The sequence below is a fragment of the Mustela nivalis genome, assembly GCF_964662115.1.
Source record: "Mustela nivalis genome assembly, chromosome: 4".
NCBI classification, from domain to species: domain Eukaryota; kingdom Metazoa; phylum Chordata; class Mammalia; order Carnivora; family Mustelidae; genus Mustela; species Mustela nivalis.
The window spans coordinates 47,457,836-47,483,785 of record NC_139023.1 but is presented as its reverse complement, the minus strand read 5'-3'; the positions used below and the strand labels follow the sequence as shown (position 1 = coordinate 47,483,785).

Sequence of the window (25,950 nt, the reverse complement as noted above, 5' to 3'; positions counted from 1 at the left end):
ATAGTTTATTTAATTAACTGTCTAATTGGTATGATCATTTTTTTAGTTTCCAGTTAGCAAATTGATAAACTGAAAGAGTGTCAGGAATTTGTGATCAGGTTTCTCCTTTAATTATGCTATATAAATAATGTGCTTTGGAGACAGAATGCAAAAGAAATCTGAAACATGACTCATAGTGTTAAGTATTCCACTTATTTTCAGTTCTTAAGACCACTGATCAGAATGGATAAAGTAAGTCAGTGTTATTGAAGAAGCAATGAAGAGATCTTTGAATTTCAATGGGCTTGAATTTCAGTTCTGCCACTTATTAGCTGCATGAACTTGAAAAAATGACTTAAATCTTATGGCTTCAGTTGCCCTTCTATGAAATGGGATTATTAATATCTAACTCCAGGGGTTACTATAAGGAGGTAATATATAGAAAGTACCTGGCATTGGGCTCAGCCTGTACGAGGTGCTCTGTAAATAATAGCTATGTCCCCTGTCATTGAAGTTAATTTTAATTGTTTTTAAGAATCTCCCATGCTTCAGGAAAGATTGATTCATCCCTGAAAACAGACATAATGAGCTGTGGCAGAGCTGGGATGCTGACCTGAGGCCTTCTACCTTCTGGCCCAATGCTTCCTGCCACCATATCGCAATGATCTTGGGACTTCTTTGGGATATCTTTGCTTTGAGCTAGAATATAGAGATTGTGTGTGTAAGGACTACTCTTACATACCATTTATACCTGCATTTAATGTAAATGTAATATTTCCTTTAATGAATTTAATTAATTAATTCATAAATAAATAAATAAATAAAATGAATATTTCATTTAATATAAAATGTATGGTAAAATAATATTTCCATTGACTTTTGGGAAAGGTCAAGTTGTAAATGGCACTCTGGTAAACATTCTTTTCTTTAGTATGATTTAAGTGCATTGAACAATTGTAATTTCTCCCAATATTAGAGGTCTTTCAGTTACAGCTCTTTTTTTTTTTTTTCAATATCAGTTTCTTATTTTCTTTTCCTTTTTGTGACCCATTAGATAGCAGTCAAAAAGAACTACCCATATTCTGGATTTTCCCCTATTTTTTTGAATTCCGAATTCGTCAGTTTTTTCCAAGCTTCTGCATGCTGGATTACCAGGTATAGTAAATATTCTGTTTTCTGGCATGGTTGATAAATGCGCATTCTGCTTAAGTAAATATTCTGATGAGACAATCCATCGATTTTAGTAAAGGAAAATATCATAAGCTGTATTAAACACTAAAATTGAAACATACATTGCTTAGTCCAGAGGTTCCTAAATGTAATTCTTAGGGTGCTGAAATCTATATTAAAAATATAGATTCTTAGGTGCCAAAATACACATATGAAGTCAAAATTAGAGGGTACAGCCCCAAGAAACCACATTTTACCAAACTTCCAAGGTGCCTGCAGCGCAGCCAGGTTTTAGACCAGCTGACCTCACTGGCCCCAAAGTCATTGTTATGAACAGGACTTTTGTCTATTCAGAGGTTGTAGAGAAGTCAGTTGCTTTTTCTGGTTGGTGGAATGTCAACTACACTTTACTGTGCCACTCAGAGGATGCCAGGAGCTCTGAAGGGAGGTATGTCTGAGGTGGCAGGTGTCAGAGAAGCAGAGAGGCTGAGGTCTGTGTGTGTGGGCGAGTGTGCTGATTTCAGGGTGGAGTTGACTGGCCCTTCTTCCCACCTCTGCCCTCAACTCTTGCTGCTTCAATGTCCACTTTCCTGTCTTCATTTCCTTGGGTTCTGAAGTTAACCCCCTTGTCACCATCACCATGTGGGGTCACCAGGTGGCCACTGCTTCTTCTTTTGTAATGAGATCTTTCTATTTGAGCTTTCTGAGCAATGGACTACCTTGATGAAGGCTTTTTCTGCCCTGGAACTAAAAATGAACATGTCTTCACTACCCATTCCAAGCTAGCACTTGGGTCTCATCTTTCTAATCTTAAAGGCATTTACTATTATGAAAATTATTTAGAAATTCTTAAAGAAACAATGTTACCAAAAATGAGAGGGCAGACCCTACCTGTGATTCCATCCCAAGTAGCAAATATAATAATTTGACACGTTTTACGGGTTTGTAATCATAGCAGATGAATCTGAATTCTGCATTCTTCACTGTGTCTTATGTAAGTATACATTTTAAAATGTAGCTCCATAGTCTTTATGCTATTAATCACTTTATTTTCTTTTAAAGATTTTATTTATTCATTTGACAGCATGCACAAGCAGGGAGGAGCAGCATGCAGAGGGAGAGGAAGAAGCAGGCTCCCCACTGAGCAGGGAGCCCAATGTGAGGCGTGATCTCAGGACCCCAAGATCATGACCTGAGCTGAAGGCAGATCTTCACCAACCGAGCCTTCCAGGCACCTGCTTTTAATCACTTTAAATTATTTCATTAGCAGGTTATATTATCAATTGTTAGCTTTTTTTTTTTTTAAAGATTTATTTATTTGACAGAGAGAAATCACAAGTAGACAGAGAGGCAGCCAGAGAGAGAGAGAGGGAAGCAAGCTCCTTGCTGAGCAGAGAGCCCGATGTGGGACTCGATCCCAGGACCCTGAGATCATGACCTGAGCCGAAGGCAGCGGCTTAATCCACTGAGCCACCCAGGCGCCCCGCACAAGCTGTTTTAACCTTGATTTCTTGAGCTCTGCATTAGGCAAAGTCCACATCCTTTCTTCCCAAATCTGGTTTACTTTCCTTTTCTGGAGCACATAGTTTTGTTTCTTGTCTGAGGGGTATTTCTAGTATTGACATTTGCAGTACAGAGATAGCGGGCATATCCTAAAGACGTTAACTAAATAAACTATTTTCAGTTGTTAGGAACACCTGCTGCCTTTGACAGTGAATAATCATCTAGTACATCTAATACAATGTCTGGCACAGAGTAATTGAATTTTTGAAAAACAAAGTGAACTCCAGAATTGAGAAGGACCTGAGTTTTAATCCTGGTTTTGCCACTTACTTGTGAGGCCTACGCATTTTATCTTGTGACTTGTTAAATGAGCAGAGTAATAATATATCTGCCTCATAAGGTTTTAGGAATTATTTGAGATAATACATGAAGGGGCTTAGTGTTGTCCCTAACACACAGCAAATGTAGACCAATGGTTATTGCTCTCAGCATTGTCAAGACCAATCAGGTAGTCTCTGGGTGCAGGTAAAACTCTTCTTTGGGGATTTTTTTTTTTTTTTTTGGTACAGTATATGAAACATAGGTCCCTCAGAAAACTGTTCCATGCACATTTAGAAATGAGTTTTCACTGTAGGCAAGAGTTTGAAATGGCAAAGAAGCCAAAGAAGGCAGATCCAGAGTAGAGTGCACAAGAGAGGTTCATGTGGAGAAACCAGCCATGGCTTGTTTCAACGGTCTGTGTTACTAGAAAGGAACTTGTGGAAATTCTGGAGTCTCAGTTTTGAGAAACAGTTCCAAGGTCCAAGTTTATTAAAAATAATTACACAATTCAGTGTATGGGTGAGAAAAGTTTCTCTAACTAGGCCATTTCAGACTGGGTATCAGACAAAGTGAAAAAAGCAGCCTTTAGAAAGGAGAAAGCCAAACTTTGAAAAGAAAAACTAGAATAAGGTCTGTGAAACAAAACAAATCTTCGTTTGCCCATTGCATGCTCAGTTGGAGAAACTGATTTTACCATATCTCCTGTTGTGTTTAGAAGCCTTTATTTGTCATACCTCACCTTGATGTTCCGTCTTTCATTCTTTTCTTGATTTCTTCTTTCTTTTTTGAAAATTTCTCTGGAGTTACTATTATCCTTTCTGAAACTTTTGCTTTCTTTCTTTTCTTTTGTTATTTTAACCTTATTTTATAGTAATTTCTTTTCTGGTGTATATTAGTTGCCTTCATCAAATGAAAAATTTGGAAGTCTCTTGTCTCCTTCACAGGTCTTCTGCCATAGACCTTGATTAGACTTCTTTCTCACATTGCCCAAGATGATTATAAGCCAGCAAACCACAATGCAGTAAAAAAACCAAAATCACTAAATTTCTTTTGTTTGAAATACTTTTCAGGTAAGAGGGAGGCAGAAATGCTGCAGATCTTCATAAAATGTAAATTATGTAGACTCTTCAGTGATAAAGCACTTGATGAGTACAGAATAAAATAGTCACCAAAAGGGCACCGGGGTGGCTCAGTCGGTCAAGTGTCTGCCTCAAGTCATGATCCCAGGGTCCTGGGATCGAGTCCCATATCAGGCTTCCTTCTCACTGGGGAATCTGCTTCTCCCTCTCCCTCTGCCTGCCATTCTGCCTACTTGTGCAGAATCTCTCTGTCAAATAAACAATATCTCTTATCTCTCTGTCAAATAAACAATATCTTTAATAAAGAAAATAGTCACCAAAGACCTAGAAAAGCAAAAGTTTTATTAAGGGTAGATTAGAAAGGAAGAATGTAATAATGAAAAGAAATTTTGACCCAGAGTCAGAAGTGTGAGTCCTAGCACACTGCCTTTTAAAGGCTCTTTAATTTGAAGAGGGAAAAGTCAGTTTATCTTTCCTGGCCTCTGTTTCCTTACCTATAAAATAAAATGATTGAATGAGGAAAGAGATGGCAGATAAGTTTCACTTTTAGTGCTAAGCCTGATGAATTCGTAGTGACTTTCTGGAGAATTTGTTGAGAATACCAGGCTCAGTGGCAGGGAGTAGTGTGTGATTGATTAGTGATGTCTGCCGCAGGGGCCCGGTTGTGGGGAGGTGACATTCAGATCCTGTGTTTAGCATATCTGAACTAGATCACCTCACTTCCCTTCCACCAGGAACATGCTACATCCATCTCTTGTTTCTGCTTAATCCGGGACATTTGTCTGGATTGTTAAAAGTAGAGCTTTGTTTTGTTTTGTTTTAAAGCTATTCTTAAAAAATCATCCTATGCAGAAAACTGTTTTTCAAGGTTAGTTTCGTGTTCAGAAGTTAAGATATTTTGACAGGAATTTCTGACAAGTGATTGCAAATTATAAGATGACAACTGAAATTCTTAAACCTGATGTGTAATAAATATAAACTTTTAATGGGTTTGGAGTGACAAGGGGAATAAAATATATACTATATATAGATAGCTATTATTTTATTTATTTTTTAAAGATTTTATTTATTTGACAGAGACACAGTGAGAGAGGGAACACAAGAAGGGGTAGTGGGAGAGGGAGAAGCAGGCTACCTGCTGAGCAGGGCTCAATCCCAGGACCCTGGGATCATGACCTGAGTGAAGGCAGACACTTTACGACTGAGCCACCCAGGCATTCCTAAATAAGAGGTATGTGGGATATGGGGAATATGACTAAAAGACCTTTTTGCTCTGGTGGAAGTTGGCTGATGGCGATCTTTTGATGCAGTGAAATTAAGTAGGTCACAGTCCCGAAGAAGTTAGGAAAATACAAGTACTCTGTCTTATTTCATTCATCTTTGTTTCCCTGCTGGATGCCTAGACCATAGTAGGTGCAAAATGAATGTCTGTTGACTTGAACGTCTTGGTTTCTGTATAACTGGTTTCAGTCTCATGTCACAGAAGAAATTTGCGTATAGATAAAATTAAAAGTTTAGAATTGCAGAGATTCTGTGCTTTCCCTCATTTCTATACAGTACTTCATCACATTAATCAGTTCCATGGGAGAAATTTTCTATTTGAAAATGCCTCTCATCATCATTGTGAGTGAAATGTCAGAGATAATGATGGGAAAATGGTGTATCAGCTCTACCACTAGTGATATGCAATTTGCAAAATTGTGTTTGCTTTACAGCGCTTCCATAGGACGTTTATTTGTGTGGATGAAGCTATGAAATATGGATGTATGTTAGAGGTACATTAATTTACCCTAGCAGCATGCGTTTTACATACCATATGTTTATAGTTAATTAGCACAACAAACCCGCATTTAAAAATAATAATAATCTCAATTAGGTTATGCAAAATCAAGCAATCAACCACCTTCCTGACACATACATTCTCTGACTCCTTGGGAAACCATAAAGAGATTGTTCTTTCTTTCCTTCTTTTACATCTGCTATGTATTGTATTGCATGGAATATTCCATTTACTAGAAATCTTTCTAAGGCCCTCCTTTCCAGCATTTGAAAATCTTGGAAAGGTTCTCTTGGGAAGAATTTTTTTTTTCCTTAGGACACTCACAAGTGTTCAAAATATCTTTGTTGAATTTAATAAAGTGTCATATATTTATTTAATACATAGAGGAGTGCTTAGGGGAAATTATGAATTGAAATCATTTAAAAAAACTACTTGTGGTAATATTTTAAGGTGATTTTGAAGTAAAATCTGCTTTGTATCTTAGCCTCTAATAGGTGACATATATTCATAGAAATTTAAAGTTGGAAAGAACCATTAGGGGTGTAACATAGGCTAACTTCCCACCGTAATAATCCTCTCCACTAAATTCATGACAAGCCGTCACCCGGCCTCACTTGAATGCTTTCAGTGAGCAAAGTCCTGCAGCCTTACAAGGCAACTCAATTTATTTAATAGCTCTAATCGTTAGAAAATTTTCTCATATTGAGATAAAATATGCTCCCTATTAACTTCTAACCATTGGTCCTACTTCTGTTCTCCAAAGCAATAAAGGCTGAGTCTCATTTCAATTCCACTGACACCCCTTCAGTTATAAAATAGCTATCAGATCCTCCTAGTTTGCGCTTTTCTTAATAAACACCCCAACACATTAAATGACAAATCCTCTTCGTTCCCATTACTTTTGGTAGAAACGAACTGATTTTATCAGCATCTCCCTTCACATGCAGTGACTGAATGTAGCGCTTCATGTGACCTAACCTCATCCTTTGCTTGTTATGATATCGTACTTCCATACAGGGTGGCTATGAGCCCACGCCAGCTTTCACACAGTTAGACTATGGACTCTTGCTGCTGACAGTTAACCGGAACTCCCAGGGTTTGTTGTTTTGTTTTGTTTCCCCACACTGTCTCCTGTCTAGCTGGGTCTCCTATGGCACTTCCCCCCACCCCACTGCTATAACTTGTTGATCTCTCTTCCTGAACTCGCTCACCTGCTAATGTGGTGGCTATGGGCAAGGCCGTACGGAGAGCTTAGGAATTTCTCATTAAAGCCCTCTCTTTCCATTGTCAGTTAGTCCTTAAATTTTTGTGCTTTGCTTATTAAATAGAGCTAGCTTGCAAGCCATTTCTTTTGAACAACTCTTAAGTGTATTCTTGTTTAGAATCTGAACAGTTCATTTTAACATATTTGAAAGTGGGGCTGTACCTTTACCAACTTCATAAATATCTCACAGTATTCTTGTGGATAATCTAGAACAATGGTGCTCAAACTTTAGTATGCCAGGAGGGCTTTTTAAGAATACAGGTTGGGGGGGGGTGCCTGGGTGGCTCCGTGGGTTAAAGCCTCTCTGCCTTTGGCTCAGGTCATGATCCCAGGGTCCTGGGATCGAGCCCCGCATTGGGCTTTCTGCTCAGCGGGGAGCCTGCTTCCCCCTCACTCTCTGCCTACTTGTGATCTCTCTCTCTCTCAAATAAATAAATAAAATCTTTAAAAGAAAAAATAAGAATACAGATTGTGGGGCTTGACCCCCAGGGGCTTCTCTTTTAGGAGGTCCTTCGATGGGGCAAGAATGTGCTTTTCTAACAAGATCTCAGGGGCGACGCTGATGTGGCTGATCCAGACTCCGCACTCGGAGAATTACTGATCTAAAGAAAGATGGACCTAGTGACTAGGTGGATTCTGAGCAGGTTTGAATCCAAAGTGAGAACGTGTATGGATAGCAGAGAGGCTGGAGGAGATGAGAGCAAGAAGCTAATAAACATTGATCCTGTTAGCTCCAGCTTCAGATGCTCTGCCAAGGCTGAAAGCTGAGGTAGGGTTCTTGAGGAGAGGTAAATGTTTGAAATAGTCACAACCATTGTTGTGAATCTCTCTCTTCATCTGCATCTTTCTGTCTCTACCATATATATGCCAGGGCCCCGAACTCGGCATTTTATGCACATTGTCTCATGTACCCTTCCCAGCATCTTTGAGGCAGGGCTCAGTAACCTCCTTTTCTAGGTGAGAATTATGTAAATTTACCTCGAGGCACCAACAGGTGAGTGGCAGAGCTGCTCTGTGGTCCCCAGCCCTGTGTTTGGCCAGGGCATAAGAGGTCAAATGGTGAACGCTGGGGGGTCGAAGTAAGGCTGTACTGGGACTTGGTGACCTGCAAACTGAGAAGCAGCCAATTTCACACGCAAAAATGAAAAGCTCCAGCCAAGTCATCACACATCTTCACGGTTGGAATTCTTTAGCACCAAAAGCTGAATTTATAATTCCTTAATAGACCTTCTTGTCAAGTCTGTTGTTTTTGGATAAAAGATTATAGTTGTTCTCTTAAGATCAGGCTGTATGAATTTATCATAACAAAGTTTACCTTTTCCATAATGGAATTTCACCGCCACCGAGGCCCCTCAGAGTCTGTCGATTAAGAAGTAAACTTTTGCTTTTAAGAATTTTGTCTTAAATACTTTGGTTTAACTCCTCTCTTGGCACCAGCTTGTTCTTTATTGGTTAAAGAATCTTTGTAGATGTTGATTCCTTTGAGTAAATCTTCTTTTTCAATTTTTTTAAACTTTCTAGGTAGATTATGATAATCATGCACTTTATAAACATGGGAAGACAGGTCGAAAACAGTCTCCTGTGCGTATTTTCACCAATATTCCACCCAACAAAATAATCCTTCCTAGCGAGGAAGGGTACAGGTAAGATCTTAGTGAGGCCTTGTAATACATGAGTTACTGAGAATCAAGTTCCATATGTCCAACCTCAAAATGCTTTTAATAGTGACTCATATAGTTCTTCCGCTACCTTTAAATTTGGTCTATAATTTTGCATTGAATTTGGATTACACTTAATTTTTTGTAACAAGTGCCATTTACCTGCTCTGTGAATCTTCTTGAAAATATGCAGCTGATTTAAGTCTTTCTTCCTTAGATTTTGCCCTTTGTGTCAACGGTATGTTTCCCTAGAGAATCAACACTGTGAGCACTGTAATTCTTGCACCTCCAAGGTATAGTTTCTCTAGAATGCATTCTTATTCGTATGTATTTGTTTTATTTTAACTTACTCATTTCATTACATTTGCTTAATGTTATTATTTTTTTTCAATTTTATTTACTTGAGAGAGAGAAAGAGTGAGCATAAGCTGGGGGGAGGAGAAAAGGGAGAAGCAGAAGGATACTCCCTGCTGAGCAGGGAGCCCAAAGTGAAGCGCAGGGCTCAGTCCTAGGACCTGGGGATTGTGACCCAAGCTGAATGCAGACGCTTAAACGACTGAGCCACCGAGGGACCCCAATGCTATTTTAATAACATTACAATTTGTATTACTGTATTATTTATTATTGTATATCATTTATTATACTTTAATACAATGTTTCTAATTTTAAAGTATGACAGGCTTTAAAAAATAAGTGCATTTAAAAAAAATAAATGCCTTCATTGTTATTAGCAGTTAATTGAGTTCACTTTTTTTTTTTTTTTTAAGATTTTATTTATTGGGGCAAGAGAGAGCACAAGGCTGGGGGACAGGAGGGCAGAGGTAGACTGAAAAGTAGCCTTCCCCACTCCCCCCACTCCCCACCCCACCACGCAGGGTTCAATCCCAGGACACCAGGATCATGACTTGGGCCAAAGGCAGATACTTAACCGACTGAGCCACCCAGATGCCCCTAAATTCACTTTATGTGAGGTACTGTATGAATACTAAAATTAGGAGTGTCTCAAGGCATGAGGTGAGTGCTGAACTTAGTTGAGGGTAAAATTAAGATGTTTCAAATAAGGAACTGAACCATAAGATACCATCCCTATCTTGATGAAACAGTAAGAACATACACTGTGCACTTTTTATGTACCAGGGCCTTCCCTGAGGGCTGTCCATGGATTAACTCAGTTACCACACAAAGCCCTAGTGGAGAAGTACTCTCTAATTTTTACAGGTCAGGAGAGACTACAGGAATATACCTCCTACTCATTGTCTTAAGGAGGTAGGGTAGCCCTTTAGGTGGCCTTAAATCCAGTCAGAAAGAACAGATGAAGTTTAGATTGGCTAATATGTACAAATGATTCACCAAAGGAAAGGCTGTATTTTTTATAACCATCATAAAGTACATTTTGCATAACTTTATCATTTTGTTATTGGTTATACTTGTTTTTAACTGTGGTAGCACATCTAATTACATGTATTTTCAGTCAGCGGAGATAATATCTGTGTCCCTTATTTTAAAAAAAATTATGCTCAGGTTATTTTCATGAAGCTCAAAATGAGGAAAACAAAATTTTATTATTTAGTGATACACACATAAGTGGTAAAAATAAACAAAGGCAAGGAAGTGACCATCACAGAATCAGAGTACGTGTTACTTGGTGGGGCAGAGGAATGCTGGATTGGGAAGGGTACCTGGGGGAGTGTCTAGGGGTCAGCAGTATTCTCTTGACCTATTGGGATTCATCAGTGTGTATTTCATAACTCTCATTAAACTGGACATGTAAGAGTCTTACATACTTTTCTAGGTAGTTTTAGTTCACAGATTTAACATTACCCAAACATTACCCTGTAATCTCTGTCTTTTTAGATGATCTAAAATTCTCAAATTCGAATTTCATTAAGGATTATGCACGTAAAAGTTATGAATCATTAATTCTCTTGAAATTTTCATTGAATCCTTCTTTGTGCAGTTTGGGTTGCTTGAACTGGAGTGGACTTTCAAGTTCATGTAGATAAATACCCTAGTTTTCCAGTTAAGGAAATTGGGGCCCATCAAGGAGGTGTTTGAGTTGAGTGGAGAAATGCATAGATTAAAATCAAAGTATTTAATTGTGAAGCCCAGGAAAGTGAGAAATAAGGAATGAATAATTTACACAGATTTTAATAAGACATTTTAATTTTTAATTGTGGAACTTGATTTTTTAATGATACATTAAACATAATTTAAAAATTATTTTTGTAGGATGGCAGGAAATGGAACCATTGCTTTCTCTGCAAAAAGTGTGTAAAACCTTGTAAGTATTTAGACTTAGTGTTTGAGATCCTATGAAAACATTTTAGAGTTTTTCTTTACCTAAATGGGATTTTTATTTAATTATATTTATAAGAGAAAAAAATTAATATAGAGACCTACATTGATTTACTTTTTAATTTTTGCAGTTGCCAAAATACACACTCTCCTTCCTGGGGAGACATGACTTTGTAACCTGCTTCAGCGTGGCATTTGGTTTGGCTCATTTTAATAAGGCTTTGTGTCACTCATCCAGCCCCCATTGTGTCAGTGGCCTGCTGCTCATGACTCATTGAAGAAGGGCTGCCCTGGCTGCCATGTATCAGAAAGAAGTTAGTTGCTTTATGTGGGATTCTGATCTCTTAACCTTGGCATCTTTAACCATATTATAACCAGTTACACAGATTGGTCACGATGTTTGAAGTAAACACTGTTCATGCTTCCCCATCATAAAGGTTGATCAGATGAAAAATTAAGTGAACTTCTTCTAAAACTCAATTTTTATTTTATAGCCTGGATCCACTGTAGCATTTGTAGTCACTGTGCTCTTCCAGATCATTCTTGCGGGGGCCCTAAAGATGGCTGCTTTATTTGTGGTGAATTAGACCACAAACGTAGTACTTGTCCTAAGATCACTACATCTAAGAAAGTGAACAAGTAAGTTGAATTCTTTTATTGCCTAGAAAAAAATTTTCTTTGTGTGATTTGTGTAAAGCAGTCCTCCACAAAAGTATGCAATAGAGGATTCAGAAGTGCTGAATTATTTCCTGTTTTTACTGTTACTTATTGTTTGCATAGATGGGAGGAGGGAGGGCACAAAGATAAGTGAAAGAGTTTAACATTTTACAGGTAAGACATGAAAATCACCAAAGTATAAGGTAGAAACTGGTTAACTTTTTATCTCCTGTGGTTCATATGAAATTACAATTTGTGGGGAGGGAGTCCAGCCTTTATTGACAGACATGATATTTAAGTCAGGACAGATGAGATACAGACGTATGACAGCAGGTGAGTCTGGAGAAGGCATTTCAGGTGGAATATAGTATGTAATCCCACAGTGAACACATCGGAAAATGAATTTATCTCTGAATTATATCAGACTTCAAAAAAACATTAACTATTTTAGTATGTAAAATTTTAATTTTTACCATTTTTTTTCCTATGCTTATTTTCACTTTCTCCACCAGTATTTGGTGTTGGTTATCACTCAGAGCAAAGTTATACCAGTGACAACAGCATATTTTAAAAAACCATTGCTATTTCAACTGGGCACAGTTGAATGATTACACTTAAAAAAAAACTAAAAGGGATGATAGTTATTGAGTCTTCTTGTTTTGTTGTTACGAAAACTAGATAGACAAATTAACATTATGTGAGAATTGGGATCAGCATAAAATTTCTGAGCCATCTTATGACTTGTGATTTAAAAAAATTCTTCATATTTGAAATATCTGATGTTATTGTAACTATTTATGGTTGTATTAGAATTCTTTTCCAGTTGTTCATTTTTTTTGGTCAGTGGCAATTAGTTTTTCCCATTAAGACCCAGCCATTTGAATTCTGCCTACTGTTTTATTTTCCCATTACTTTTCACCAAATTTACTCTAAACAGTTATTTCTATTAAGTAATCCAGAGTAGAAATGGAAGTTTCTAAATTAAGAAATGAAGAATCTTCTAAAAGATTTTTTCTTAGAAACCTTTAAGAATAGAGACCCCCTAATAAACTATTGGTCTGGGTTTGTTGTACCATGTACAGGGTAAATCTGGTTGCAAATCAAGTTAGTGACATGCTCAGACTTTGAGTCTGTGATTTTACGATACAGAGGAACTGAATTTGCATTTTGGTAATGTATTGTAGGCTCTATGTTGGTCCTCCGTAGCCTGCGCTAGTTGGCTTGGTGGTATTGTACTGTTTCCATCGAAGGAAACCATTTAGTATCTTTCAATATTAGATTTTATCAAGTTCAATTCAAGTAGCAAATCCTTTATGATGTGGTGTACCTGAAAAGTCTTAAATAGTATTACTTTTTTCTCTCAGAAAAGACTACTAAACTCCTATGAACAGTTATCTTCAGGTATTGCTTTCAAAAAATTTTCTAATGAAATTGACAAGGCAAAATGTTTTTTTTTTCTTTACAATAGTAAAAAATAATTCTAATCATCTTTTAAGCATATATGGCATAAAAGATATCTCATAGCTGTCTTATATTAACTTGTTTTTCTTTAATTTGCCTTTGCTTCTGAACTGGAATGGTGCTGGCTCCCTCTTGTGGTTAATCGTTTTTATCATTACATAAATACCTTTAATTTAGAGGACAAATACTAGGTCAATTCAATTTTAAGGCAAAACAAAATAATGAATTGATTTATACTCAAGCAGTTCAATTTATACTGTGTTGAAAGACTTTCTCTCTGGAAAGTTTGTTTATTCATATTAAAATGAATATTTTTTTTCTGCTTTTGTTTACTGTGTCCTCTAGTGAGGTCTGGTTCATGTTTAGTTCTTCTTATAAGTGGAAAAGCCAAAGAAAATGTCTGTAAATTTTGTATACAGGCACATACAGCTTCACTGACTATGCCGTCAAGAAATTATACTTCATTAAATTTGCTAAATCACTTATCAGGACATTAGGCTTCTTAAAATAATGGCTGGAGGGAAAAGAGATTTATGTAACATACACAGAAAAGTATAAAGATGGCTGTGGTATTTGTTTTATTTATGAACCAATAGGTTATTCCAGTCTATGATCCAAAATCTAAATATGGAAAAATGGAAGTTGTCAAGCAAATTCTGAAGAATAGTCATGTGGTACTACTAATAGTAGGTAATATTTGTTTAGTGATTACGATATGCTTAGCACATTATATATCTGAATAATTAATAGCAGAGTATATAGTACAAGGTAATTAAGAGCACAGGTTCTAGAATCAAGCTGGTTCTGCTACTTCCTCAGTGGAGGATTTCATAGCCTCAGTTTCTTCCCCAAAAAAAGAGTTGGGGGAAGAATAATGAAAGGCGACTTCTAGCTTGTCTCAGTCTTCCAGATCCTTAGAGTCAAAGATGATACCCACTCATTTTTGTATTTCCAGCACTTAATATGTATGTTGTGTGAACCAAAAGTGAGGCCAGAGTTTGCTCCATGGAGTGATTCTATTCTGTTTGTGAACTGAAGATTTGGGTCCTGGGAAGATCAAGAGTAAGCTTTTCCCCAGGACTTCTGGTTTAGAAGAAGGGAATCTAATGATTGATATGGCTAGGTACCTGGGGGGATTTCCCAGGTTTGAAGGAGCTGGCAGCCCCAGCCTTTCCTCGGTTCACTATATGATGAATGGCGTGATTCGGCTAGCTTGGAGAAAGTGAATGAACAGACCAGTAATCTTTCTCAGCTATAGGTAGTCTGTAACTCAGTGCAGAGAGCACCAGAAACTAAGGATCTGTTTTGTTCTGGTGTGGTTTAGTGTCCTCAGAGCGTGAGTTGAACTTGTTTGATGTGAAGCTAGTCTTTCTGGAAGACAAAGACCACAAAGTGTGGGCATCCTGTATGGCACTTGTTAAGACTTTTAGGCCCACTGAGGAAAGGAGAATTAGCTGTAGAACTTATAAGATGGGCGTCTGTAAGCATTGTCTATTTTTCCATTGTGTTATTTCATTTCTCTGCCTCTGCTAACTGGCAGATGTGTTGGTCCTTTTCCTGAAAAATGTCATTCAAGGATTTGGAGATTGAAGTGCTCAGCTGAGCAGGATGGATGTACCAAAACCAAAACTGTAGCCCCCCAAATAAATAAATAAATAAACCTTCCTAACTTATTGGCTTTATGATTTTTAAAATTTAAATAATATGTATCCCAAATGTTATTTGAACAATCAACATAAAAACTATTGACAAGATATTTAGACACTTTACATTTAGACACTTTTAACTTGCTCTCACCACGTCCTAGGTTTCCTGGTTGCCCCACGCTGGCTAGAGGCTACTGTGCAGCTCAGCTCAGCAGGGGCTTTTCCTGCCTTGACTCTGTGCTGGGTTTGTTGCAAATAAATCTGTAGTAACCGTCTTTCAAAGAAATTTCTTTACTCAAGCGTTTTGCTTAGTCAGGCCTCTGTCTGTCTCCTTGTTATTATGGTTCGGATCCTGAGGATTTATGCTTATGATACAGTAAATTCGTTTCCTTCTGTTTTCTTATTTGGTCAGCTGGTTAATTAAATTCCAACATAATTACATAATTCACTATGCTTATTCTACAAAATAATTTAGCACCTTGTTTTTCAGAGCTGTCAGAAAGCAGAAGCAAAGAAAAAGTAATAAGATGAAAATGGGGACCACTAAAGGACAATCCATGAATCATACATCTGTTACAAGGAAGAAGAGCAGGAGAGAAAGAGCCCATCAATATCTTTGCTCTTAAATGTCCAGTGACTTGAGAATAAGAAAGATTTATAGTCCAACCTTTGATGCCATTTTCTGAAAGTGCCACACTGGACTTAAATTCTTTCACTTTCAAAGGTATGCACCTTTCTAAGGCAGATAATGGGCAGGTGGTATTTGCTGGTTTATGGACCCCTCTGCAGCCCCTCTGGAGACCTGGGGGAGGTGTTCCATCCTGAGCTAGTTGACCAGATCTCTCTGTATGCCTTTTTTTCTCTCTCTCTCTCTTTTAATTCTCTCTGAATCATATGATTTTGGCCTCTTTTGAAAAAACGGGCATGCAGTGTTCTTTTGTAGAAAGTGTCAGAAGAAAAATGAAAGTGAAAACTTGAGCTCTTGTTTACATTGAATGCGGGTATGTTAAACTAGGTCCAGAAATCTTTTAAGTTAAATATCAAAACATTGTATGATGATTTAAACCCCACTTGCGAAGTAAAGTACAATGAACAATTATTTTTAGGCAAAGATGATGGGAAGAATTTTGACAAAACTAAAGATATAAAGATTATAATTATGATTTTATTATTAAATATTTGTCTCTCAAGTACTTTTATAGTGTCCTTTGATATAATAGAATCATTTAAATGTTGTAGGATAAATGAGACATCTAGAATTATGACTTTCTCTGTCATCTCAGTGTCTTTTAACTTAAGCAGTAAGGTTATTTCTCTGTAAAAGTAATAGAAGGCAGGAGAGTTTGGGGATTAAAACCTCTCATTCCTATTCTGATGAATGCTTCTTGACTGTAAATCATTGGCCAGGTCGTTCACTTGCAGCCCATTTCTTATTATTATATAATTATTTGATTATGTAACAGTAGTTATACCACAGGCTTGTTTCTGTGATGACATTAAATGGGGCACAAGTGCCTGGCTCTCAGTTCTATTGGTGAGAAATGTTACCATGTGCAGATGGCTGGAGCCCTAGTGATAATCATCTGGTGGTCCAGGATCATAGCGGTGAAGGAACTGGGCTTGAACTCTGAGAACAAACAGTCTCCCCGTGTCTCTACTACGTACCTGACATGATCTTCGGAAGACTGCCTACTTTGGAACTGCTTGCATTTGCATAATGACTTTTCTCTTCTTCCCAAACAGCTGCTTTAGAGCAGGTTTGGAGGCATGCTTGCTTGGGCTTAGCTAGAGTGCTTGAGTGAAGGTACAAGAGCTGCTCCCCATCTGGCCTGGAAAATCCGTCTGGTCTTTAAGTTAGGACTGTTTGATGCCTGATGGGGAAGCACAAGCATGGCTCTGATCCATGGTTTGGGGTGTATATTCAGTGACATCAAAAGATGAGCTAAGCCCCCTGGATTTAGCAAGCATCATAAAACTCTTCCCTCACCCCCTTTTCCACGTGGGTTGCTATGGTGATCAGAGGGGTGGATTCAGAGGTGACTGGGTGAGATATGAACCTTTTGCAGAATCATTGTGAGTGTTCCCCCCATCCCCTGATTCAGCCATAGGCGTGGACTTTACTTGACCTTCATGGTGCCCCCCAAACCATGGTAAAGTCTCAAAAGCTCCCCTGAAATTCAAGACACCTGAGGGGACCATGATTCCTGAAGAACTAGGTCCTGCTGATAAATGGGTTATTATCATGACCCCATTTCCTTAGTTTTAAGGTACCATCAATTGAAAAATGCACTATTGATGTGATTGTGGCTTTTCTGGGAGAGAAACCCCATAGCTCATTAATTGTGTATATTAAATTTTAGATGTATCTTATTTTGCAGATACTGAAATGTTAAAAAAAAAAAAAGTACACCTTAGAATTGAGGAAGTAGGGTATTATAATCAGAAATTATGTACTCTAAAACTTTAACTGCTTAGGAAGTTAAAAATAAGAAATTTGGTAATTCTGGGGGCACCCTGGGTGGCTCAGTTGGTTAAGTGTACAACTCTTATTTTTGCTCAGGACATGGTGTCAGGGTTGTGAGATTGAACCCTGTGTTGGGTTCCACACTTCGCGAGGAGTCCACTTGAGATTCTCTCCTTCTTCCCTACCCCCCTCCAACCCCTGTTGCCAATAAATCTTTTAAAAAAAAAAAAGGAAATTTGGCGATTGTATTCTTTGTTTAATTAATACTAATTTTAAGGACCTTCTTCTCTCAGGGAATAAACTAATAGGATGTAAAAATGTCTCGGGAAGGTAAAGTGTGATGCGAGATGAGGTCATTTGTTCTAATTAGGAACCTGCGTATCTGAACATTAAGATACCTACTCAAAACAGCCATAGAGGAAAATCCCTAAATTTGACACATAAAACTTTCTAAGCTTTTTAAAAGGATGTTTTTTCTTAAATTATTACAGTTAAATTTTACTGTAGTTCTTGCTTATATTACAAAATTTAAGGAAATCCAGAGTTGCTTTGTAGGCCCTGAATGATCAGATTTCAGGCTTTTCTTACATTTAGTTTGATATTTAGACTAATTTATTTCTTCAGGATGTCCCACTGTTTTCATCTCATCCTCTTCTTTCTGTTTGGACTATTTCAAGTCTCACTCGCTTTGGGAAGTCTTGCCTGGGTCCCTGCCACCAGCTGGTGCCTTCCTCTGAAGCCTGGGTGTTCTGCAACCCATTTGAGGCACTTTTAATGTATTATTCTGTGATTAAATTTGTAGATTCTATTTCCCCCAAAAGATTTTAGTTTCTTAATATCAGTACCCATTTTATACCATCTTATATCTCTCATGCATTGTAGGTGCTCAATAAAAATTTGATGAAAGCACAAAATTTTGTAGGTGTTTTCACATGGTGGGTGCATTAGTTTGTTAGGGCTGCCGTAACAAAATACCAGGGTCTGGTGGCTTAAATAGCAGTAACTTATTTTCTCACAGTCCTGGAGGCTGGAAGTCCAAGATCGAGGTGTTGGCAAGTTTGGATTTTCTGCCTCTCTCCTTAGCCTACCTTCTTGCTCCTCCTGTGGTGTTTCTTCTGTGTGTATGCTTCCCTGGTATCTCTGATATCTCTTTGTGACCAAATTCCCTCTGCTTATAAGCATACCAGTCAGGTTGGATTAGGGCCCACTCTCATAGCCTCATTTTACCTTATTTCCATTTTAAAGGCCCATCTCCAAATATAGCCACATTCTGAAGTACTGGGGGCTAGGGCTTCAGCATCTGGATTTAGAGGATGTGATTCAGTTCCTAACAGTAGACATACCTAAGATATGGAGAGGACTTGGTCTTTTTCTTGTATTTATTTTTAATTTTTATTCATTTATTTTTGTTAAGTATGTGGGACTTGAACTCATGACCCCTAGATCAAGAACTGAGCTGAGATCAAGAGCTAGATGGCCAACCGACTGAGCCACCCAGGCTCCCCTTGGTCTTTTCTCTTTCCAATAAGGACTGAAAAAAGGAGAACAGGCGTAAACAATATTGGGGGTTATTTAGAGTGAGGAGGAAGACCATCTTGATATTCAGGGTTTAGATGTGTAGTTAAGGTTGGCATGTGCTGTGTGAGCAAGACTGACAGCCTTGAAGCTTAGAATAATTCAGCTTCCAAGGTTATTTTAAGAAAAACACTTAGGTTGATGTCTGGCCCCTTCAAATTCATTTACAAAATACTAGGCATCTAGGAGAAGTTTGACTAATTTTTTAAAAGAAAATCACAGCCCACAGAAGGTTCTGGTGTGTTGCTTCCTCCTTCACAATGTCATTGTTGGGGTCTCCACTACATGTCTTGCCAGTGAAATAAAAATGTGTTTGTGTGTCCTTTCATTTCTAATTCTTTTAAGGTACTTAATGTATGCCTTGTATTAGATCGACTTTTTTGTACTTATTTCTCCTGTATAGATTAGAAGCTCATTGGTGGCAGGGGCCTGTGGACACTGTGGTGTGTGTTGTCTAGCTCCTAGAGCTGTGCCCTGTGCACAGGGAGGCAACCAGCTGCTGCCCATGTGACTTCACTAATCCACGCCCCCCCCCCAACCCCAGAAAGTGGGTGGCCAGGCTGACACGTTTCCTCACCCACCAAATGGTAGCTGCTCGTAAGTCAGGACTGAGTGAATGGAAATGCCGTGTCATATACTGCATGAGGTCTCAGCACCCTAACTGGGTTACATGGGGAAGAAGCTAATACGCTTAGAGCTGCCTTGGTAAGGAAGGCTTGCACAGACTGCAAAGGAAAATCCAATTTCACTTATTTGATGCGATTTTAATTGGAACATTAGGACAGGGTTACATTAGTCAAGGGTCAGCCAAGAAGGTCATTGCAATCAAGTGTTGATAAGATCTCGACAATTTGATTTCAAGCGATTTAGTATAAATGTTAACTCAGCAAGACTGAGGGAAGAAAGCTCCCCACAGTGAGCAAGCAGATCTCAGAGCTCGGAGAGGTGAGTTTTATCCCATTAGCTGGACAGTCACAAGATTCTCACTGTTTAGTTGCTTAGTACCACTGCAGAAGAGAAGCGTGACAGTTGCTGTTCTGAGAAATGGAACCCGAGGAGATGGGTCAGTTTCTTTGCCTGTGAATATAAGGGTGAGGAGTAGGAGAAACCAGAAAAATCAGACTGAACGTTATATATGCCTAATGAGGACAAAAAGAGAAAAAGGGCTTGCCTGTTAGCTTAACAGTTAATGCATGAGCCAGGTAAATAAAAGAAGATGAAAAGTTTCTCCAATCTTTCCATCCGGAGAGAACCACAGTCAGAACTTGTATGTGTGTTCTTCAAAGGTAAATTTTTGTATAAATAGCCATATAAATAGACACTCTAAAATTTCCCCACAGAAATGGAATTAGGAGTACATACTGTTTTATAATCTTCTTTTACATAAACATCTGAACATCAGTTTATATTTACAACAGTAATACTCTTCAGTATGGGTACATTTTTAAAATCAGTATCTGATGTTTGGACATCTCATTTGTTTGCATTTTTTCCCTCTTGTAAACTACCCTATGCTAAACATACTTATGACCAAATCTTTTGTTTCCTTAGAATAAATTTCTAGGCATGAATACCGGTCTGCAGCTCTTATTAGAACCTCTTTCTTCAGATTGGAATCCCATGAGTTGGTCTCTGAATTTCTTTTGCAGAGAAAAAACACCCTGGATTTAGACTCTCTGCTGGGATGGACAATCTCCCAAATGCCTTTTGTACTTAAAAACTTGGGTGGTTGTGATTGATGGTCATACTGAACAGTGTTGATTGGTTGTGTCAGCAGGATCTTTCCCATTCTCTCCATCGTGTGCCTATTGTGGGGTTTGGGAGAGAGATGACGGATATCCTCTCCAACTCTTGGGGAGGACTTTTTATTGGGCATAATTCCATACCCTTCTGATTTTGGGTGGGTTCATGCTAGGGGTTGGTCTAATTACAGGAAAACTCAAGACTTCAGTCTTGTGATGGGTGAAGAGGTGTTTGTTCTCTGAATGCAGGTGCATGTAGATTAGTTGCTGTTGGTAGCTTTCCAGTAACCACATGGGGAGCTAGACTTATGATGTACACCGTGAGCTTGGTCAGGGTTGATGACTGAGTTTGCTGGATCTAGCCTGACCCGAACTTGAGCCTATTTTTGGACTTGTAATTTACATGAGCCAGTACATTCCAGTTACTACTTCTGCCACTTTAAGTTGGGATTTGTTACCTAATAAATGCAACCATGGTAGGACAAGAGATTCTAACACCAATCTTCTACATTTATCTCTTGCCAGCAAATTCGGTCAATTTCTTATTTTGTATGTTTCACCCAGTTTAGGACTTGGAAATAGACCTCTCAAAATAACAGCCTTTCACATGGCCTAGATTAGACACATCCCACATAGTTCTATCTTCCATTCTTGTATACAGTGTTTCCCACATCTTTGCTCAGGCCCTGACTTTTCCCCTTCAAACCTGCCATTCCAGGTTCCTGTAGGTCATCGTAGGTTCACACACATACCTCCACCTGAACATAGTCTTCACTCAGCTCCTTTCCTCTGGTCTGCTTTCCCTCCCTTCCCCTTCACACTTCCTTCATTACCTCTGCCCTAAACCAGCAATAACCATTTCTCTGCCCCCTGGTATATCTGCATACCCAAATATCCCAGTCTTGACTAGTCCCTTGCTTTCATTCCCTCAGTCTAATCAATAATCAGTTCTTTGTATTCTCCTTCAGAAACCTCTGGAATTGCGCCTCCCCCATCCCCACCTAACTAGTCTTCCTGCCCATCTTTACTCCTCCAGTCATCACCCCATCACATGAGTTAAGGTCCTGAATAATCAATGAACCAGTGTGATGCAACCAATGATACAACTCCCCCCGCCCTGCTGCCCACAATAAATCTGTTGACAGCAGCCTTGCCCTTCAAAATCCAGCCTTATACCATTACAACACATGGAATGATGCCTTCAGCTTGAGCTAGCCCAAGGGGTGCAGTGATCAAATAAACAGCCTAGCTACCAAAATGTTATTTCACGAAAGCTAGTTCTTGCATTCCCCCCCCGCCCCCAAGCACTAGGAAGAGCATGGAAATTCTTCAGGGTATTCTCCATTTCTCTCAAACCCTTCCGCTCCTACCCCTATACATTTCTGTCTCCTATCCTTACCTCCTTAAAAAGCACCTGGGCATTCTTCCCTTTTCCTCTTGATTCTGTGCCACAGAAGTGCAGGTAAACCAATTTGCCAGAGCAATGTTTTCCATAGAGAATGGGCAAGGCAAAGAAAAGGAGTAAGGTCCAAAATCTCCTCTGGGTCAGTGGGAAAAAGAAGAAGCTGAAAACACTGTGTTAGTGGCTACTTTGTCCTATGGCTACTTTGGACAATTTACAGTGTCCCCCAGTCCCACCAATATGCATGAGGCACTTGGCTACATAAAATCATTTGCTCTTTCCTGGCCACATCCTGGCCACACGTGGAACTACACCGCTATACTGTTTCCTGGGCAATTCTCCCCTGTGAATGCACTACTCTCCTGTTCAGTAGCACCTTTTTTTTTTTTTTTTTTAAAGATTTTATTGAGAGAGAGAGCAGGAGCAAAGGTATAGAGAGAGAAGGAGAAGCAGGCTCCCCACTGAGCCTGGAGCCCAATGCAGGACTTGATTCCAGGACCCTGGGATCATGACTTGAGCCGAAGGCAGCTGCTTAACAAACTGAGCCACCCAGGCGCCCCTAGGTAGTACCTATTAACAGTCTTCCTGTGTTATATGAGGAAATGGGCATTCCATTTCTGTAAGAATGTTAGGTGGGTGGATATTGCCTCCCCCAACTCCAGCATCCAGATTATCCATTACTGCCACCCCAAAACATTAAATAATGCCTGAAAATGCATTTCATGAATAACACAGGTAAGTGCATTCTCACCTTAGAAATATTTCCTCTGGAAGAATTTGGGAGTCATGCTAAATTGTTTGCAGCAAAGGCAAGGGGAAAAGCCTATCTCTAAAGAGGGGAGCAGGGTAGGCATCAGGTAAGAACACTGCCACAAAATAGTGCCTCGAATATATGCTTGTGAATGAATGGGTCTACCTCTGACACCTACTTCCCCGGGGCTAGATCCAGATAGAGTGCAAGAAGATGGGTTTTGTTAAACTCGAAGATTCTACCATTTCTTTCTCCTTTGAATAAGTGAAAGGTAGATGGTTTTCTACCATAGATTTTAAGTTCAAGAATCACAGGATATGGTCACATTCTCTTAACCGGAGTCATAACTTGTGTGAACTTTTGCACCTGCTAACATTTTAAATTTGTCCGTATAAAGCAGTATCTTGCTTGTTGGTAGGCCGAATTGTAAGCCTTTTAGGGCAGAGCCCATGCCCTGTGCCTTTGTGTAGCCCAAATTCTTTCAGATTCTTTTTCCTGGTAGATCTCAGACAGCTGTAGGATAAGCCCTGCGGGAGCCCACAGCCCTCATTTATTAAGGGGGGCGGGGACTACTACCACCAATGAGTTGTTGAGGCTTAATGGGATAATCAAGGTATTTGACTACTCAGGGGTTTTAGAGCAGAGCCCTTCCACCTTGGCTGCCAACCAGACTCACCTAGAAGAGTTGGTACTGGGTCGCATTCCTTATCAGTTATCTTTTCATTGATCTACGGTGCTGCCTGGGTTAGGGTTAGGGTTTAGAAAATAAATGTCTTCAGGTGATTCTACTGAGCGCCTTGGGACTGTTAACTACCTGTTTAGAGACTGTCAAGGGACGCTCCAGCCGATCAGGACCTAATGTTTCCCTTCCTTTTCCTCCTCGCGGTCTCTGAGGTCTCACCCCCAACCCTATGCCCGCCCACCGACCCTCTAGCAGCTTTCCGGGACAAAGGACCCGGCCAATGAACGCGCGAACACACTTGGGGAGCACGCCTCACCTGCAGGCGTTCCTGCGGCCCCGGGAACACCGGCGCGCCCCCGCCCCGCGCGCCCCCGCCCCGCGCGCCCCCGCCCCGCGCGCCCCCGCCCCGCGCGCCCCCGCCCCGCGCGCCCCCGCCGCCAGGTCCTCTCGCGAGGAAGTCCGGGCGCCGGAAGTGCCTGCAGCGCGCGGCGGCGGGGCAGCGCTGAGGCTCCGGCGCGAAGGAGGTGGAGGGTGGGTGAGGCGGCTGGGATTGCGTGGACCGCGGAGAGGGGTCTCACAGGTACCGCCGGGGTCCGAGCTCTCCGGGGAGGGCCGGGGGCAGGGCGGTCTCCGGCCCCTGCCGGTCTCCGACTGTGGTGTCATTGCAGGGTCGCCCCCATGTTGCGTTTTCCGACCTGTTTCCCGTCCTTCCGGGTGGTGGGAGAGAAGCAGCTGCCGCAGGAGATAATTTTCCTGGTCTGGTCACCCAAGCGGGATCTCATCGCTTTGGCCAACACGGCGGGCGAGGTGAGTGAGCCCGACCCGACAGCAAGCGCGTTGCAGCCTGGCCCAGCCTCAGTTTCCCTTTTTGTGGACTTGCTGGGCCGCCTGTGGACCCCGCCCCCTTCCTCTCCAAGCAGCTGTAAACCTTAGGTGAAAGTAGAAGGGAGCATCAACGGGAAGGATCATCTGTGTGCCCATTTCCCCTATTTCATGGCGAAAACAATAGTTTTCACACAGCACACTCAGTTCTGCATTCCCCGGTCTCCTTTAGTCATTTGTTATAATGTGTCATTTAGTCATAGTGTGTCACTCATCAACTAGACATCGTAGATCCACAGACCCTGCCCTGAATTTGCTTAGGGTTCCGTAGCTTAAGGAAGCTGAGTTCCTCTCAGACCTAAGCTGCGAATGTGCATACAAGCAGCTGCCACAGAGAACGGGTTAAAAAATCGAGACTCTCTTGTCCAAGTTCCCCACTGTGGAGGGGATCACCACCTCCTCCTGAAAGTACCTTTAAATTTAGGAAGGGAGTGATGCTTCCTTGGGTTCCTGATAGAGTGTACATGAGTGGTGTCACTTAGGGGTTCCAGTTCGTACCACACTAGGCTTCATCAAGTATACCCGCTGCATCTACTTTTCTCTGGAGAGTCCCTGGTTACCTGGCAACCATTTTGTGAGGAAACCTTCAGCTCCGCATCTTTCCCCCTTTGGCCTTCGGGCAGGTTTCCTAGGAATTACCTGGCCAGGTGAGAGTGGTGTTGTGTGCAGACAGGCTTGGACACCAGGCGGTAAGCAATACTTAGCATCCGCAAAGCTGCGTCACTGTGCTGACGACTAATAGCTTCTCACCAGGCATTGAGGTCTCCTTTTTCGAGGCCCTCTCGGATGTCTCCTGGTCCCTCTCCTTTGCCATTGAGCCTTGGAACTCTTCATGCTCTGGAGAGGAGAGCCGCAGCAGCAGGATGGAAGGGAGAGAATGGGGCATCGGTGCAACTAGATGTGTAGATGTAATAGGCACTTGTTTCTGTTTCCTCAGTGAAGAAGAAAGAGTGGTGTCCAGGAGTGAGGATGGAGAAGAAAATACTGGAAGTTTGAGGAGAAAGGAGGGGTATGGGAAGCTGACGAGGCAGGCGGACTAGGGAAACTTGTAGTGAGATTGCTGGTCAGTGTTAAGAGCCATGGGAGGTTAGTGGTCTTGTACTTTGAGAGACTCTAGTGAGCACGGTTGTGTCTCTGTTGTTCTGTTTGACTGGGTAGTGTAGACATGGTTGGGTTTCACTAGGGTTGTTATTTTGCAAATGAGACATAGCCAGAGAGATGTAAGGGAGTTAAAGTTACATGTCAGAGGCGCGATGGTAATGATCCTTGGATTCTAATATGATTACGTATGGAAGTGGGGTATGTGTCAGTGAGGGACAGTGAACAGGTGGAATCCATGGATTGTAGGACTTGGTAAGGTTGAAGAGTGAAGTCAGGTATTAGTAGGGATGAGCTAGAAGGGTAGAGGCACTGATGGAAGGTAGGAGGTTTGAGACATGGCAGTGCTTGTAACTAGAAGGATGAGGTCAGAGCATGACTCTGGGATTGGCTGAGGTGAGTAGAAGACATGGTTATTGGAAGAAAGGTAATTGAGAACTGAAAAGTCAGGACATTATGGGTCTTGAAATCATCAAGAATGGTGATGAATAGTGTTGGAAAGCACGAGTGAACAGGACAGGCGTCTTTATCTTCCAGGAAT

The 25,950-nt window shown here is 40.4% G+C and overlaps 2 protein-coding genes and 1 long non-coding RNA gene across 6 annotated transcripts in view; 2 read left to right on the top strand and 1 right to left on the bottom strand.

Annotated features, from left to right (window-relative positions):
- Nucleotides 1-17,507, top strand: part of ZCCHC4 (zinc finger CCHC-type containing 4) — a 45,154-nt gene extending 27,647 nt beyond the window's left edge. Inside the window, exons 8-14 of one of the 4 annotated variants that reach the window (XM_082729119.1) lie at nucleotides 1,034-1,134; nucleotides 5,768-5,827; nucleotides 8,618-8,739; nucleotides 8,972-9,047; nucleotides 10,984-11,035; nucleotides 11,544-11,688; nucleotides 15,304-17,507. In XM_082729119.1, the coding sequence (XP_082585245.1) occupies nucleotides 1,034-1,134; nucleotides 5,768-5,827; nucleotides 8,618-8,739; nucleotides 8,972-9,047; nucleotides 10,984-11,035; nucleotides 11,544-11,688; nucleotides 15,304-15,439 (692 nt within the window). In that variant the 3' untranslated portion in view covers nucleotides 15,440-17,507. Of the gene's footprint in view, nucleotides 1-1,033; nucleotides 1,135-2,233; nucleotides 2,420-3,917; nucleotides 4,044-5,767; nucleotides 5,828-8,617; nucleotides 8,740-8,971; nucleotides 9,048-10,983; nucleotides 11,036-11,543; nucleotides 11,689-15,288 lie in introns of those variants that run through there. The other 3 variants (XM_082729118.1, XR_014311296.1, XM_082729120.1) reach the window with 3 other exon arrangements.
- Nucleotides 17,508-19,801: 2,294 nt separating this feature from the next.
- LOC309863865 lies at nucleotides 19,802-23,512 on the bottom strand. Its single transcript, XR_014311297.1, has 3 exons — nucleotides 23,424-23,512; nucleotides 21,994-22,037; nucleotides 19,802-19,929 (listed from the first exon to the last, which is right to left on the bottom strand). It is a non-coding gene; the product is annotated as an uncharacterized lncRNA (long non-coding RNA).
- Nucleotides 23,513-23,878: 366 nt separating this feature from the next.
- The window catches only part of ANAPC4 (anaphase promoting complex subunit 4), a 36,787-nt gene continuing 34,715 nt past the window's right edge, over nucleotides 23,879-25,950 (top strand). Inside the window, exons 1-2 of the mRNA XM_082729117.1 lie at nucleotides 23,879-24,009; nucleotides 24,098-24,236. Coding sequence (XP_082585243.1) covers nucleotides 24,108-24,236 — 129 coding nt within the window. The 5' untranslated portion in view covers nucleotides 23,879-24,009; nucleotides 24,098-24,107. The remainder of the gene's footprint in view (nucleotides 24,010-24,097; nucleotides 24,237-25,950) is intronic.